The 17,854-nt window shown below is 38.6% G+C and overlaps 1 protein-coding gene across 4 annotated transcripts in view; it reads right to left on the bottom strand.

Moving 5' to 3' along the window:
• TRIM55 (tripartite motif containing 55) overlaps window positions 1-17,854 on the bottom strand; it is a 78,521-nt gene that overhangs the window by 31,298 nt on the left and 29,369 nt on the right. For 2 of the 4 annotated variants that reach the window (XM_043974990.1, XM_043974989.1), the window contains exons 5-9: window positions 10,471-10,704; window positions 10,066-10,088; window positions 9,854-9,978; window positions 6,211-6,416; window positions 2,933-3,226 (exon numbers count right to left, since the gene is read on the bottom strand). In XM_043974990.1, the coding sequence (XP_043830925.1) occupies window positions 2,933-3,226; window positions 6,211-6,416; window positions 9,854-9,978; window positions 10,066-10,088; window positions 10,471-10,704 (882 nt within the window). The remainder of the gene's footprint in view (window positions 1-2,932; window positions 3,227-6,210; window positions 6,417-9,853; window positions 9,979-10,065; window positions 10,089-10,470; window positions 10,705-17,854) is intronic. The other 2 variants (XM_043974991.1, XM_043974993.1) reach the window with 2 other exon arrangements.

Below are 17,854 nucleotides of genomic sequence, written 5' to 3'. Positions count from 1 at the left end.
AGAATATTTTTAAAGCACTTTGTAAACCTTAAAGCACTATATAAATGCTAGTTATAATTACCATTAAGAGGAGATAATCAAACAAGTCACTATATCCCAGACTTGAAGAAATGCTAATAAGGACAGAGTCAAGAAGGTTTAGGAAACCATGGACCACTTCATTTATTCTCTAGGAGGAGAGGGAGCCTCCATCTCCAGCATCCCACCATCCCTCATACAGTTTGATGGATCCGAGACTGAAAGGGGGCTGACAAGCAGCTACTGCCATTGGAAGGCAGACAACTGAAAACTAATGAGATGGAAAGAAAGTGGAATTCTGTGATGGGGAGCTCCCAGATCAGCCAAATGTCAACCAAAGGAAAAGTCAATGAACCAGAAATAGCTGGGGGCTGCATGTTGCCAGTGACCCTGTACACCCTTTGAGACACAAGTCATGGAGCTGAGAAGTGGGCTCAGGAGGGTCAGTTACTTACAAGGCTGTCAGGCTTAGATTTTTAAATATGTTTAATTAGTAGGATAACAATCACTTAAGAGAAGTTAAAATAGAAAAATACCAGCACCAAAACAAACCTTCATAACTGAAAAAGGCTTGGTTTAAAAGGATCAAAGCTAGAAATAATTTGCAAACATGTTTAAGAGCCATTGTTGATTCCTGATTTTCTCTCTGGTTTCTTTGGCTGGTAGATAACCCACCAATGATACTGCCCCCTACTTTTTTTTTTTTGCTTTTTTGGACCCTTTGTCCATGGTCATAAGTATTAAAGGTACTTTTCCAGAGGTAAGGCTACTGCTGCCATCTGGTCCAGATACATCCAGGCAATAGGTGGATGGGATGTAGGGTCCCTCTACTCCCGTTCAAACTTATATCATCATTGTTGTGCAGAGCCTCTCGTTAAGGAGATGGTGGGATAGAGGGGATCAACCTTAAAATTTAATCAAGGAAAATCTAGACTATAATTTGGGAAAGACCCATCATCATTACTCAAGAGGGCAGTGAGTGTTCTGTGTGGGGCCAGACTTCCTAAACCATTCAGTTGGTTAGGTTAACTAATACTGGATTGGCGAATAATTACCCATCGAGTCAATGTTCTGAGTCAGACCTCCCCCTTCCAGAGAGGTTTCTACATGCAAGATTAGATCATGGAGCATTTTCCTCCAAGAGGGGGATGGAGGAGCTTGAGCAGTAGGGAGATTTAGGCAAAAAATATGATTCTCTTAAGACAATTCAGGTTCCAGGCATGAGGGTGAAACACACCTATGAGTATCCAGAAGGGGAACATTATGGAGAGAAATGCTGATGATGTTAGTCAATGATAAATAAAATATGTCCTACCCATCAAGGCAAAAATCAAGTATGAATCTGACTCCAGATGTAGTGAAGTATGATAGCAAAAGCCAAAAGTGATAGGCAGAGTGCTAACTCCTGTGAGGAAATAAGAAGAATGCTTCACTGTTAAGATCAGAAATAACTTCTTTTTCAACATTGTTTGGAGCAAAGGTTTTTAACCTTTTCTGTACCAGGGCTCCCTTTGGCAATCTGGTGAAGCCTAGGGATCCCTTCTCAGAAGAGTGTTTTTAAGCACATAAAATAAATTACATGACATTACAAAGAAAATGAATGACATTGAAATAGTTGTCAAAATATTTTCATAAAAATTTTAAAGCAAGTTCACAGACCCAAGGTTAAGAGCACCTAGTCTAGAAGTTGTACTTTCATTTTTATTCAGAACCAATTTTTTGCCTTTAATAAGGATTTATTAACTACCATGTATCCAATATTGTGAATTCCTCTGTTCCTTTCAGAAAACAGCTCCTTCTCACCCAGCTTTCTTTTACTATCACTCTCTTTGCATTTACCAAAATGAATAAGAGCTTGCTTTCACTACAGAAATTTTTCCAAACCAAAAAACCCATATAGCAAACATTGACTAATTACTTTTCTCTTTAAATTATTTTTTTGATTTTTGAATTTTAATACAGCAGTTAGTATTTTACATTTTTCCACAGTCATTTTCCTCTTGAAACTCTAAGTAGCTTACCTCACCCAGCCGGGAATATGCCACAAGGGACACAATTAATAAGCAATTCTTGCCATTTGGAAAAGATTCTATCTGATTTTCATAGCCAGAAGCATGGTCAGAGATACCATTTCTTTGTCAAACCCTTCCTTTATCCATGCAGCACCAATACCCACAGACCACTGCAAGAATGCCTATGAATATCAAATCTCCATCAGCATTCTTACCACAGAATATGTGTATATATCTTCTGTGAAACACCACAGCCATGCAAACATCCAACCCATGACATGGGTTCAAACACTCATACGAAAATGAAATATTCAAATATAACGTTTGGGGAGCATTGAGTATCTCTTTAAGAAAAGGGGGCAAAGTACATACTGGAACCTCATTTTCAGCCCCTACTGGGAATCTATGGCCATTAAAGCACAGGTATAATTAAGCTGAAGCTATCTTTCTCTACCAAAAGTTATGAACGAGAAGAGTTATTTCCAGTGCAGAATTAAATTCCAATTAATCATGCTTTCTTGGGCCTTGCTGTGAATGGACACTAAAAGCCATTGGTTAAGCTTCAAAAGCTCAGGGAGGACACAGGAAAAGGCATGCAAGGACAGTGACCAATCCACATGGGCAACTTGAAAAACCAACCAATCACTACAGACCAGGCAGTTCTTGGTTGCAGGCCTAAACTGTCGGACAGTGGCCTGATTCTTCATCCTATCCCCCAGGTGGGAAGACAGTTGTAAGGTGGCCAGGTCAAAATGAAAAAGACTTTTAAAATGCAACTTTGCAATTAATTTTATTTATTGCTGTTGCTCCATTTTGGAAGCCTTTTTGTCCTATTGCATTCTGCTAGAGCTCAAGTGATGGATGCATCAAAGCATTCAGACACAATGGGGATGGACACTGACCTGAGAAGTAGCTGCAGTTGTACTAGTTTCCTTACCACTCACTCCTGCCCTCTCATTGGATGCTGTGGTGGTTTCTGCCTCTTCTGCCTTCTGCCCACTGGCATCCACAGAAACTGAAGGCCCTACTTGACCCGAACCTTCACTCACTTGGGTGGAAGTCGGGTTGGTGCCTTGCCGTTTGGGGGCCTTATACCAACTAGGATAAAACAAGGGATCCAGGGTGTCTGCTGCTGTTGACGGTACTTGCGTTTCAGACTGTGGAGTCTGCTGAGCACCACTTGGCACCACCTCCCCCTTAATTGGGACAAAGTGAAAGTAAAAAAAAAAAAAAAAGGAATGGGCTTTAATTATCCTCCTGCTTCTAGCCAGCAGCTTCTCACTGTGTGCTGATTTGATGAATTTGTTTCAGATCTTCCTTATTCACGCCCCCTTCTCCCAAAAGAATCACCCAGAAAATCTATAAGAATCCTTGCCTTATACCCAGATGCCTTGGAGTCTGAACTTCCAATTATTCCACGGCTAATTAACTGAACCCCTCATTTCTCTTCTTTTCTCTTGCCACCTGTCTGTTTTATTCAATTGCCTCTGAACAAAAGCTACTAGTATGGCAGGAGGAGCAGGGAGAAGACAGAAAACCCAGAATGCTCCTGTGGGCTCCTTGTTTCATTCAGTGCAAATGAATGTAATGCGTTGAGAAAAGGCATTTAGTAAACAGTACTTTGGCAACCCCTGTGAGAGAAGGTGAAAGCTGTCGCTCAAATGAGGTTTGTGTTTGTTTATGCGGTTTTCCATGGGATTCAAAAATGCTTGCAATCCTCCTCTAAAACTGAGAGTTGGTGTGTGTAATAAAAAGAAGAAAGGCAATTCAGTAGCCATGCTACTGTGTCTTTGGGCATATAGAACTTCTAGAGAATTATGACCAGAGCTTTCCCAGTCCAGTGTCCTATGGATAAAAGATTTAGCCTACCACCTTGTGGAATCTCGACCTGTTTTATCTAGTTAGGCTTCTGTTAGAGCTAAGGGTCCTCTCCTCTTGGGGGTGGAAGCAAGGACTACATGGAAAGGGGACTTGGCTCAAGCTTAGCCCAGTCTAGGTGGTGTGTATGGGGCAGTGTGCTTTTTTTCATCAAGGGATGGAGTCCTGGGTATGTTTCCAGATCCGAGTGACACCTGCTGACCCAGGGAAGTTGTAATAAGTTAGAACTACTGCCACCACATGCACCTTAAGTGGGGACTCAGTTCTCTCCCTGGTCTTGCTGTTTCAGATGAAGATGACCAAATATATCTTACATAAATCTTGGGTGTTCATGGTGTTTCTATTAGATTCAAGCTCCTTGAGGGGTCTGTTTTTTTGCCTTCTCTTGTATGTCTGGCATTTAGCCCAGTTCCTGGCACCTAACAAATACTTAATAAATGCTGATCGACTTGGCTTAAGCTTCTAGAGAGCTTGACATTACTGCAAAGGGCTATGGGTAAGCTAGACTTCACAGCTTAGAAGGAGGATGAGAAAATTCTTTTCCATTGGAAACCTCACCACTTCTAGGCAGAACAATGAAAGGCACCTACTCAAATTAATTGTAATCAAGTATACATTAATATGTAAAATTTTGTTGTGAACATTCAAAACAAAACACTGCTTCTATTTTGTATATCTTCATTTATTTCCCAATCTTCATCAATCTCCTAACTTTGTTTCCCTTCCTATGATTTGTTTTTTTTAGTGAGGCAATTGGGGTTAAGTGACTTGCCCAGGGTCACACAGCTAGTAAGTGTCAAGTGTCTGAGGCCGGATTTGAACTCAGGTACTCCTGACTCCAGGGCCGGTGCCCTATCCACTGCGCCACCTAGCTGCCCCCTTCCTATGATTTTTTTAAATATTCTCAAAAAATTATAAAAAGTTCAGACTTTTTCTAACTCAGGGAGGAGCTTCTTCATGGCACTAAGTCTCTGTGCCTATATCTGAAATGCTTCCTCCCTTAGAGCTATAAGTATTTTTGTTAAATGATGCCTAGCTTAAGCTGCCAAAGTGAAATCTTAGGTTAATTCTTTCTTTATGTGTTTTGTTTCATTTTTTAAGATTAAATCTCTCTTTATTACCTAGGCTGGAGAGTAGCAGCCACTCAGGCCAAACCCCACAACTGATCAGTCTAAGAGTTTTGACCTGCTCCTTGTCTGACCTGAGCTGGTTTCAACCCTCCTAAGGCAGCCTGGTGGCCCTCCACCCCTAGGGGCTCACCACATTGGATTTAGTGCAGAAATCCAATCAACTTTAATCCTATTGCAGTTTAGGATTCCTGACCTCAAGCAATCCAACAGCCTCAGACTCTCAGAAGCAGCGGTATGTGCCACCATGCCCAGCTGGGATAACTTTTTAAACAACTCGATCTCCATGTTCTTTGATAAATTTGGTTGATACCCATAATTTCAATCATTTATGATAAGTTGGTAGAGGGCCCGACGGAAGCTCCTCTCATGATGTTTGCCCAGTGTCCATCAATTTAACAGGTAGGGATCCCATCCACTGAGAGCATCATGAAGTCAGCAGGTATAGTATTGGGAACATACTAAGTGTGAAATCTAGACAGTGACATCCCAGAAACATGTAGAAGATAGCTAGTCCATTGGCCACAGCAGTGACCTGCTCTTCCTAAGAAAATACTTAAACCATCTAGCTAACAAGATAAATAGACACAGAGGAAACCAGGTTTCATTTGTTGCATGATTGAAAAAGGAGAAAAGATCAGATTATATTTCAGGTCAATCTAAGATAAATGAACTAATAGGATCTATATGGTCTCTCTTTTGCTGGTTGAATTAAAAATGGAAGTTCTCAAATAATAGTAAGTCTCTTAATTCCTGCCTTACATATGAAGTGAGTTTCTAGATTTTCACTAATAACATAGAATAGACATGAACTTCTGGTACCAGTTTTCAGTAATTTTTACATTTTCAAGTGCTTCCAAATTACAGCTTCTAGGCAAAATGACTATTGACTCAGAAAACGCACTAAGTGGATTTGAGGAAATTCCTTGCGGAAATACCGAGCTTATAAAGAGGAAGAAATTCTGTTAATCAAATGACAACTAAAAATTCCTGCATGATTCATTCCGAGTTTCCTTCCTTGACAATGTAACCATCCTGAAATCTTTTCTTCCATAGACTATGTAGGAATGCCTGGCACACATTTTGCTTTGAGTCAGAATAAATTGCCCATAAAGTTCACTAAGGATCTGTCCTCATCTGCCCCAGGGGTGAGGAGAATCCTGGCATAAGCTTACCTGAGTTATGAGATCCTCCACCACAGTGGCTGGTGGGGTAGGTGGCAGTTCCACAGATGCAACAGGAAGTGCCTCAGGGGATGACTGGGGCTCAGCGTCCAATGGAGAGAGCTGGGAGACTATCTCAGCAATTTCTTCTTCCCCTGATGACTCTGTACAGACATCTTCCTGTGCTTCCTCGGCCACTTCCTCTTCTTCCTCCTCCTCTGATATGTAAAGAAAGCTACTTTTAATCTGTAAAAGTGCCACCTCATGAAATTAACTACCAGATAAGCTATAGGCAAAATACGTAGGTACAGTTGGGCAAGGGAGTGGCATAGTGGACAGAGCATTAGACTTGGAGTCTGTCTCAGACACTTACTGACTATGTGACTTTGGGCAAGTCAATCGACCTTCTATGAGCCTCACTTTCCCCATGTGTAAAATGGGATAATTATAGTACCTATAACAACATCCCAGAGTTGTTGTGAGGATGAACTAGATAACACATATAGAGCGCTCATAATACCTTTAAAACAATGTTAATGTTAACTATTACCAATGAGGAAAGTGAAAAGATTCAGGAAAGTTAAGTTATTTGCCCAGGTCACACAAATAGGTGGTGAATTCAAACCCAGGTCTTAGGACTGCAGACCCAACCTTCATTCCACTGTGCAATGTTAACCTTACCGCTGATTTTTTGATTCCATTAAAATATGGAGGACTTTTTAAAAAGTCTTTACCTCATGGTTAAGTCTAAGAGCTAACTAGAAGTTAACTTCTTTTCTGACAGTTTTACAATTTGATAAGTTTTTTAAAATTTAACTTTATTGCTTTTCAAGGCTCCAAATCCAGGTTTTTGTTCTTTTTCTCTCTGTGTGTTGATGAGCAGGTCCAATCTGTCAATGTTCATATGTATTTGTGTAGGTATAGAGCCCCCTACAGCTGCAGACTTCCTCTCTGACTCACCTTTCTAATGCTCTCAATAAAGAATCTAATGATGTCTAAACAGGGAAATAAACCAGAGGAGCTACTGTTTAAATGAATTCTTGCATAAAGTAAGAATATTTTGGTAACATGGATAATTGCCCCTTAGTTTATCCGCTTTGCAAATTCAGATTTTTAACACTGGACCAAACTGGGACAAATCCAACCTGGAAAATCCATGAATAGAGTCTGTTTACTTTTATCCCAAAGAGTAGGTAGGCCTTAAGGCTCCCTTCCATTTCAACTTTCCTTCTGCTTATAGGACATGAGGAGATAACCTGGTGCCCAGAACAACATGTGACCCCATTGCTCCAGGGTCTCTTCATGGGGACTCTGCAAGATCCAGACATTTGTCACACAGACCATTCAGGGCTTGTACTTGTCTGTTCAACTTATAGCCAGGAAAAGTCTAGAACAAATGAAGTTGGCTATCATTTTCACTTTCTTTTTGTGGAGTGAACAGACTGTTTTGTTGTTGTTTAGTTGTTTCAGTTGTGTCTGACTTTTCATGACTCCTTTTAGGCCTTTTTTTTTTTTTTTTTTTTTTTTTTTTTGGTGAGGCAATTGGGATTAAGTGACTTGCCCAGAGTCATACAGCTAGTAAGTGTTAAGTGTCTGAGGCCGGATTTGAACTCAGGTCCTCCTGAATCCAGGGCTGGTGTTCTATCCACTGTGCCACCTAGCTGCCCCTTAGGCTTTTCTTGGCAAAGATACTGGAATGGCTTGCCATTTCCTTCTCCAGCTCATTTTACAGATGAGGTAACTGAGGCCAGTGGAGTTAAGTGACTTGCCCGGGGTCACCCTGCTAGTAAGTGTCTGAGGTGAGATTTGAATTCAGGTCCTCCTGAATCCAGGGCAGGTGCTTTATCCACTGTGCCACCTAGCTGCCCCTTAAGTACATTTTAACAGCCCAGGGAGGTGATATATGTTAGTGTATACAGAGCCATCCTTGGAATTAGGAAAAACCTGGGTTTCAAGGCTCTCTTCTGACATAAACTGGCTTTAGTTTCTCTGTGCTGCCAGGTCCCTCTCTAAGACAAAGTCAGTTGTGATTCTGCACTAATAAAGGGAGTTTTCCTATTTGGGAGATCTGGTACACAACCTAAAATTGCAGACCTTGTCCAAACAACATTATTGAAAAACGTACAAATATGACAATCCTAGCCCTAAAGGATGGGTAATGCTGGCAACCAGCTAAATTATTCAGGAAAGTCAATTGTTAAATTTTCAGTGTGACCCTTGGCAAAGTACTACAATCAAGGCTTGATTTGTTGTTTTGTTGTTGTGGGTTTTTTTCTCAATTTTCTAGACTTAAGAAAATGATGGAGGAAAAGTTTAATGCAGATTAAACTTTAAAAATTGTGTCATGCATTTTCAAAAAGCTGGTTGTTAAACATTTACCAGCACACCTTTGAGTAAAAGACATCTCCCTTCCATCTCCTCTAAGATTTTCCAAGGCTGGTGAGCTCATGTACATTACTATGCTCAGATCAGTATGGTAGGTAGAAAAATCCTGTCTACACTCAATGCTACTGACCTATAACTTCCATTATGTGTAGACAGGGCTAACATAACCACTGGACATGGCAATGATTAGCTTTCTCTTCTTTTTTCTTCTCTCCTCTCCCACATAAGCATTTATAGTCTCTACCAACACACCTCTAAACTAGTACACTGCCCCCAGCATGGGCCAATCTTCATTAATTTTTTTAATTCTCTGAGGTACACCAACAGCCAGTTAAACCAAGTAGTTCCAACAGAGGAAGTCATCTCTTCTCCTAACTGCTGAAAAAAATCAAGAAATTGGATGGAAAGGGAGATTATCTTGAGATTTAGTTCTAAAAAGACAAGTGTAGTTTTCATATATATTGATCATTAAACAATGGAATATATTACCCATAGTGGTACAATGGAAAGATGATTGGCCCCAGAGTCAGAGAACCTGATGATTACTTTACGTGTGACCTCAGGTTTTCTTCATCTGGAAAATGAGGGGGATTGACCTATGAGGTCCTTCCAAATCTATATCTGTGATCTTATGACCTCTTCCTCCCAAATGTTCTAATAGAGCATATTCTAATGGATTATTTATCACAACTGCTTCATTTTATTACCGGAGGACCTAGACTCTTAAGCTATGCTACTGAAGATGGGTGGTATGTTTTATGTTTTTGTCTCGAGATCTTAGCATCAGCTTCTTCTCACAGGCTATAGCTTACCCAAACTCCCTCACCCACCTCTCAACACCACCTGACACTGATTTGTGAACTGTCAGTATTTAATTAAAGGAGCACTCTACAATTTCTCACCCAGATGCTTTCTCTTTTCTGCTTGGTCTTCAAACTAGCATCAAGTGGCATTTTACGTGATCATGGATGATGTTCTGTACAAGGATCTAGAAACTAAGGATGCTGTCGTCATCAGAGGCACTTGACTGTTGACAAAGTGTATCATGGTTTAAGACACCCTATGATAGCCAAAGCCAGAATAACCCTTGTCAACAAGCTGCATGATTCTGCTGTGAAAGGAAGCTTCATTTTCAATTATGGTCCCTGTAAAGCTGTCAGGTTCCATTTTGGCAGCAATACTGGAGTGTGACCCTTTACACCCCAACCTCCAGCAGCTTGCACACACCTGCAGTTTAAGACAGCCATTTTTGGTCACCTGGGTGATATACCTTTGTAAAAGTCAATTTCTCTTATTATCTTTTCTTCTCGATTGAGGTTGACTGTAAAATGGTCCATGTTTTCATAGCCGTGTTCTATTTTCTCCATCTGAAATGCCTTGGATGCTTCAGAAATTCTGAAACCAAGACAATGTGGCAGTTACAATCACTGTTTAGATAAAAATAGAAAACCTGAACTCTTTATCAAATGAAAAGTTACTTACTTTTGTAACAGCGTTTTGGCATTCTGTGAAAGCAAGAAGAGACTGCTTTAATTCTTTCTTTTGTCAAAGATACTTCATATTCAGATCTTTAATTCTTTCCACCTCTTAAAATATCAAAGTGATCATCTGATCAAATTTAAATCACTATTTTTTTGCATTTAAACATTTTGACCTTTTAAATATATTTTGTTGAGTAACACAATCAGATTAAGAGCCAGACACAGAATGAAATAATATTTTGGCCTGGTCAAAATTGTTCAATATAATAAGATTGATATAAATATAACAAATATGCTGTGAGGGAGAGATGTTTTTCTACCCTCTGACCATAACAAACAATTTTTTTGTATCCAACCTGTCCTCCTGGTAAATGTCTTTATATCCTTTGACCACATTGAACCATACCTGTAAGAAGACTGCCATTTCTGGCTCATCCATGAATTGAATTCCTGACTCAACCAACTTGGATACTGTCTCCAGATGATCTGCATACTTTTTAATCAGTGCCCGGACATGCTCCAGTTTCTCCTCTTGGCTCCTTGTAATGATTTGTGTCATCTCATTCTTTCTTTCCTCCAGGATGCCATAGAGATAATCAAATTTTTCACACAGCTCCTGTTTTTGTCTTCTGCAACATTCCTGTGAGTTGAATTGATTCAGATCAGAGAGGTTTTTAAGCACATCTATTTTTTAAATGGTGCCTACAGTTGTTTTATCCAGCAAAGAATTGATAAGCAAACAGATAGTGCAAAATTACAGAAAAATAATGCAGAATAACAAAAGATCCTCCAAATGGCTGAGCTTATCTCGCCCTCCTAAACCCCTGAAGTCACAAATATAGGAGCTGATTTGAACACAAATCCTTTAGGAAAAATTCAGTTTGGTCTTCCTTTAATCAGGAAAATAAGTACAAACACAACTACACCATTCAGAACTTAGTATTGGATTCATACCCAGCAGGCCTACTCATTTGAAGCTCATCCAGAACCTCTGGAGGAACTCTGGACCAGGGTCACATATCATAGGGAATGGGTTCAGGATACAGCTGGATTTGGAAGCTTTTTTCTGTCTGGGCAGGAAATCTTTACCTTTCCAAGGACCTCCAGTTCCTCTGGCCACAGCTAGCATATTCCTAATAAAGCAGGGTCAGTGAACCCAATAGCTGGTGCTGGCATAGAGAATCTTGCTGCCATGAGCCCTCCTTTCTGCAACTTGAAGTATATCCAGTCTGTTTTTTCTCAATTACATGTAAAAACATTAACTTTTTAAAAAAAATTTTGAGTTCCAAATTCTCTTCCCCCTCCCCCTCCCTCACCATTGAGAAGGCAAGCAAAAAACATATTTTCAAATTAGCCAGAAAACAAAACAAAAACAACAAAAAATAAAGTAAAAAAAGTATTCTTCAATATGCATTCAGACTCCATCAGTTCTTTCTATGAAGGTGGATAGCATTTTTCATAAGTGCTTCAGAATGGTCTTGGATCACTATTGCTCAGAATAACCGAGTCATTCACAGTTGATCATCAGACAAAATTGCTGTTACTGTGTACAATGTCCTACTGGCTCTGCTCACTTCATTTTGCATCAATTCATATAAACCTTCTCAGGTTTTTCCGAAACCATCCTGCTCATCATTTCTTATTGTACAATAGTATTCCATTACATTTATACCACAGCTTGTTCAGCCATTCTACAATTTATAGGCATCTCCTCAATTTCCAATTCTTTGCCAATACAAAAAGAGATGCTATAAATACTTTTGTACATATAGATTCTTTTCCTTTGATCTCTTTGGAATATAGACTTAGTAGTAATATTGCTGGGTCAAAAGCTATGCACAGTATTTTAGCGTTTTGAACTTAGTTCCAAATTGCTTTCTAGAATGACTGAAACAGTTCACAATCTACCAACAGTACATTAGTGCCCCAATTTTTCCACATCCCTCCAACATTTCCTTTTTGGTCATATTAGTCAATTTGATGGGTGTGGGGTGATACCTCAGAGTTGTTTTAATTTGTATTTGTCTAATCAGTAATGATTTAGAGCATTTTTCATATGACTATAGATAACTTTGGTTTCTTCTTCTGAAAACTGCCTGTTCATATGCTTAGTCCATTTATCAAATGGGAAATGACTTGTATTATAGACTTGACTTAGTTGTCTATATGTTTGAGAAATGAGGTATTGTCAGAGACACTTCATGTAATTCCCCGCCCCCCCCCCCCGCCCCACTATTTTCTGCTTCCTAATCTTGGCTTTATTGATTTTGTTTGTGAAAAACTTTAATTTAATGTAATCAAAATTATCCATTTTATATTCCATAATGCTCTCCATCTCTTATTTGGTCATAAATTCTTCCCTTATCTATAGATCTGACAAGCAAAAATTTCCTGGTTTCTCTAATTTGCTTATGATATAATCCTTTATGTCTAAATCATGTACTGATTTTGAGCTTATCTTGGTAGATGGTGTGAGATGTTGGTCTATTCATCATTTCTGCCAAACTGCTTTCCAATTTTCCCAGCAATTTTTGTCAAATGTTGAGTTCTGATCCCCAAAGCTTAGATCTTTGGGTTTGTCAAACACTAGATTTCTACAGTTATTTACTACTGTGTATTGTGTAGCTAATCTATTCCAATGATCCATCACTTTGTTTCTTAGTTAATACCAGATTTTTTTTTATGATTACCACTTTATAATACAGTTTGATATTTGAGACTGCTAGGCCATCTTCCTTCACATTTTTTATTGATTCCCTTGATAAAAGTACCTTTTGTACTTCCAGGTGAATTTTGTTATTGTTTTTTTCTAACTCTATAAAATAATTTTTGGTAATTTGATTGGTACAAAACTGAATAAGGTGAATTAATTTAGGTAGAATAGTCATTTCATTATATTGGCTCTGCCTAGCCTTGAACAATTAATATTTTTTCTATTGTTCAAATCTGACTTTATTATGTGAAAATGGTTTTGTAATTGTGTTCATATAGTTCCTGGGTTTATCTTGGTCAGTAGAATCCCAAGTATTTTATATTTTCTACAGTTATTTTAAATGGATTTCTCTTTCTCTCTCTTTCTGCTGGACTTTGTTGGTAATATATAGAAATGCTAATGATTTGTGTGGTCTTGTTTTATATCCTTCAATTTTACTGAAGTTGTTCATTATTTCAACTAGTTTTTAGTTGATTCTCTAGGATTCTTTAAGTATACCATCATATCATCTGCAAAGGGTGATAGTTTTGTTTCCTGATTGCCTATTCTAATTCTTTCAATTTCTTTTTCTTCTCTTCTTGCTAAACCTAGCATTCCTAGTACAATACTGAATAATAGTGATAATAATGGGCCTCCTTGCTTCACCTTTCATCTTATTAGGAAGGTAAAGTGACATCTATTTGGTGGATTATCTAAAAGGGCTTTGGGAGAAATTCTTCCTAAAAATAATTTACTTTCTCTCTACTTGGTAACATTCATGTTTTTGGTAATGCCCTTTGGTAATTTACAGATTTGGATTTTCATCTTTTATCAAATTGCATGCTATAAAACTGATCAGAAGTAAAGAGTGTCCTTTCACTCTCTCTTTCTTCTTCCATATATAACATGATGAGGTAGCCCTTCTCCTTGCCAAAGAAAATCCCTCTATATGCACAAGTGATCTCATTCCATCTCATCTCTTCCAGCAGATTGCCCCTGTCCCTCTTAATTCTAAAGTCTTCCCTCTATTGATTCTTCCTTCCTTCCTTCCTTCCTTCCTTCCTTCCTTCCTTCCTTCCTTCCTTCCTTCCTTCCTTCCTTTCTTTCTTTCTTGGCAGGGCAATGAGGGTTAAGTGACTTTCTCAGGGTCACACAACTAGTAGGTGTCAAGTCTCTGAGGCTGGATTTGAATTCAGGTCCTCCTGAATCCAGGGCCAGTGTTTTATTTGTTTTGTTTTTTTTTTTAGTGAGGCAATTGGGGTTAAGTGACTTGCCCAGGGTCACACAGCTAGTAAGTGTGTGTTAAGTGTCTGAGGCCGGATTTGAACTCAGGTACTCCTGACTTCAGGGCTGGTGCTCTATCCACTGCGCCACCTAGCTGCCCCCCAGGGCCAGTGTTTTATCCACTGCACCACCTAGCTGCCCCTGTTGATTATTTCCAACATATCCTGTATATATCTTGTTTGTGCATAGTTATTTGCATGTTATCTCCTATTAGACTGTGAGCTCTTCAAGGATAGTAACCATCTTTTGCCTTTCTTTGTATTCTCAGCACTTAGTACACTGCCTAGAACACAGTAGGTATTTCAATACATGCTAGTTGACAAACTGAAAATATTGGGAGATGTCATTGGGGTTCTTTGGATCACTGCTAATAAACCAAACAAATTATTCTCTATGAGCCTAGCAGCAGCATCTTACTTCTTTTCTGGATGACTTGAAATGATGCCATTATCTTTTAGAGAACAGGTATGGACTATGTATAAATGTTTACCAGTCCTGATTTCTCCATATCAAAGGACCTAAAACCACCCTCCCCACATGTCTTTGTTTCTTGTTTATTTTTTGCTTTTGTTTTTTGTTTTACTGAATAAGATATTGTATAACTTTGGCATTCATATGTATATATGTATATGTAAATGTATATGTGTATGTGTGTATACACACACACACACACATATATATATGTATATATATATATATATATATATATATATATATGCAAGACAGAATAAGAGGAAGCAAACTTGTATCTAAAGTAAGGAAATGATGCTTCTTTAATTGAGTTTCCAAGTCAGTCAGTTCCACTAAATTCTTAGAAGCCAGCTTAAGTTGTAAGCTAAACTGAATATTAATTTCTAGTATGAGATATCACTCAGACATCACAGGAAGGAAAGGTTTGTGTATTCCTTGGGGAGGTGTGTGCGATATGGGATAGCATTAACTGGAAGTGTCCTTTTAACTTTTCATTTGAAGATAGAGGTTCAACCAAGTTATGTGAAAATCAGTGAATTCAGAACTGACTCCTTCCCTGGTTTGTTCATCTCTTCTCTGTAGAACAGTATTCAACAGGTATGTGTTACAAAAGGGGAAATTAGTCAGGGGGAATTGGCAAAGTTATCAGGAATGATTGCTTTGCCATTTAGTAGCACAAAGTGCCTTTATAAATATCACCTAAAATGCTGTTGGTGTTGATTTTATAAGAACCTGAAAAAAAGATAATCAGAAAGAAATGTAAGCTTTTGTATTATGGAAATTTCCACAGCTGACATGCTTCAAAGACATCTTGCTGTCTGAAAACTCACGATAACAACCAAGTTTATCTTTGCTCTGCAACAACCTCCTGCCCCCCCCAAATATTTTTACTCTTAACAAACTTTCTCACTTGAGTGAAAAGTTAGGGTTCTTTGAACCCAAGTCCAGGAATTTTATATATGGATACACACACACACAATTCCTATGGCAGGATACATATTGTCTTTTAAAATTCTTAAATGAGACTATAAGATTATTATTCTGCCTATTAATTATCTCTTTTAATATTTCCTATGTCCTTATTCAGTCTAAAGAACTGTCTTTTTAAATTTTGTCTTACACTCCAAGAGCAAGAGAGGAAAATCCTCCATTGCTATTGCCCTTGGTGTTGGCCTCTAGCCTGACTCAGTTGGAAGGCCTCAGATGGCAACCTGACCTTTATGCAGTACAGTCAGGGTAGTATTCCCTGCTAACTTTCAGTGTCCTGGAAAAGCTGAGTGAAAGTCGCCTGCAAAGCTTCCATCAAAAATGAACACATAACTCTGCCTATTGAAAGAAAAAAGTTACAAAGCATTGCCCAAAATTAATTATCAGAGGGGGAGGGAGACCTGTAACTACACACAGTGAAACAGTGAGCTGATTGTGTCCCTGTCAGGTCATGGCATCTGTATGAAAAGTAAAAAATCGAATCTCTGATCAGAACATTTTTCTCCGAAGCCAATGTTTCAGATGCTGTGCTGTAGCATTTACCCTTCTCTCAGGTTTCTTGTGAAAAGACAAAGCAACATATGCAGTGAGGTATAGTGGCAGACACATTTGATTTTGTGCCAGAGTCTTCAAACCTGACCTTTTGCAAATAACTTAAACTCTCTGGACCATAGTTTCCTGATCTTTAAAAAAATTAGGAAACACGTAGCTTTCAGAAGATGAAATCAAGGCTATCTATAGTCATATAAAAATGCTTTAAATCACCATGTGTAAATAAAGAGAAAGAGAGAGAGAGAGAGAGAGAGAGAGAGAGAGAGAGAGAGAGAGAGAGAGAGAGAGATTAGTGAAAGGCAAATTAAAAGAACTCTGAGTTACCACCTCACACCTATCAGAAATGACAAATGCTAAGGGGATGACGGGAAAATAGGTACATTAATGAATTGTCAATGGTATAGCGAACTGGTCCAACCATTCTGGAAAACAATTTGGAACTATGCCCAAAGGGCTATAAAACTATGCATATCCTTTGACCCAGCAATACCACTACTAGGTCTATATCCCAAAAAGATCAAAGAAAAAGGAAATGGACCATTATGTACAAAGATATTTATATCAACTCTTTGTGTGATGGCATAGAATTAGAATTTGAGGGGATGCCCATCAATTGGGGAATAGCTGAATAAGACATGGTATATGATTGTGATGGAGTACTATTGTGCTATGTGAAATGACAAGGGGGTTGATTTCAGAAAAATATGGCACAAAGGGGCAGCTAGGTGGCGCGGTGAATAAAGCACCAGCCCTAGATTCAGGAGGACCTGAGTTCAAATCTGGCCTCAGACACTTGACACTTACTAGCTGTGTGACCCTGGGCAAGTCACTTAACCCTCATTGCCCTGCAAAAACAAAACAAAACAAAACAAAAACATGGCACAAAACATATAGACATGGATGTAAAGTGAAGTGAGAACCAGGAGATCATGGTGCACAGTAACAGCAATGTTATAATGATGATCAACTTTGAAAGACTTGGCTACTCTGATCCATGCAATGACCCAAGACAATCCCAAAGAATTTATGATGAAAAAATGCTATCTACCTCCAGAGAGAGAACTGATGAACTCTGAGTGCAAATTGAAATATAATTTTCTGACTTTATTTTTATTGCTTTTTTTTGAAATATGGCTAACATGGAAATGTTATACATGATTTCATATATTACTTGCCTTCTCAGTGGGTAGGGGGAGAGGGAGAATTTGGAACTCAAAATTTAAAAAGACAAGAATGTAGAGCCGCTAGGTGGCGCAGTGGATTAAAGCACTGGCCCTGGATTCAGGAGGTCCTGAGTTCAAATTTGACCTCAGACACTTGACACTAGCTGTGTGACCCTGGGCAAGTCACTTAACCCTCATTCCCCCCCCCAAAAAAAAAAAGAGAGAGAGAAAATACTAAAAATAAATAAATAATAAATTGGAAATATTTTTTTAAAAATTAAATGAAGGGGTTAGTTTAGATAACCTATTTTTCTAAATTCAATTTTATTTAATTTTCAGTTCTGAATTTGTCCTCTCCCTTCTCTCCTCCCCATGCCATTGAGAAGTCAAGACAAAGGAAACCCATTACAAATTGTATAATAATGCAAAAACCAAATTCCTGTATTGAAGAGGGGGAGAAGAAGGAAAGAAGGAAATTAGGAAGGAAGGAAGAAATAGAAAAGAAAAAAAACAAAATATGCTTCAATCTGCACTGAGTTCATCAGCTTAGATGATTTCTAGGGTCCATTCCAGCTCTAATTCTATGAACATATGCAATATGAACTAAGTATCCTCGCTATTGCTCTTTTTTTTTTTTTAAC

The sequence above is a fragment of the Dromiciops gliroides genome, chromosome 1, assembly GCF_019393635.1.
Source record: "Dromiciops gliroides isolate mDroGli1 chromosome 1, mDroGli1.pri, whole genome shotgun sequence".
Lineage (NCBI taxonomy): Eukaryota > Metazoa > Chordata > Mammalia > Microbiotheria > Microbiotheriidae > Dromiciops > Dromiciops gliroides.
The sequence above is the reverse complement of the archived record's forward strand: the minus strand, read 5'-3'. Positions and strand labels throughout refer to the sequence as shown.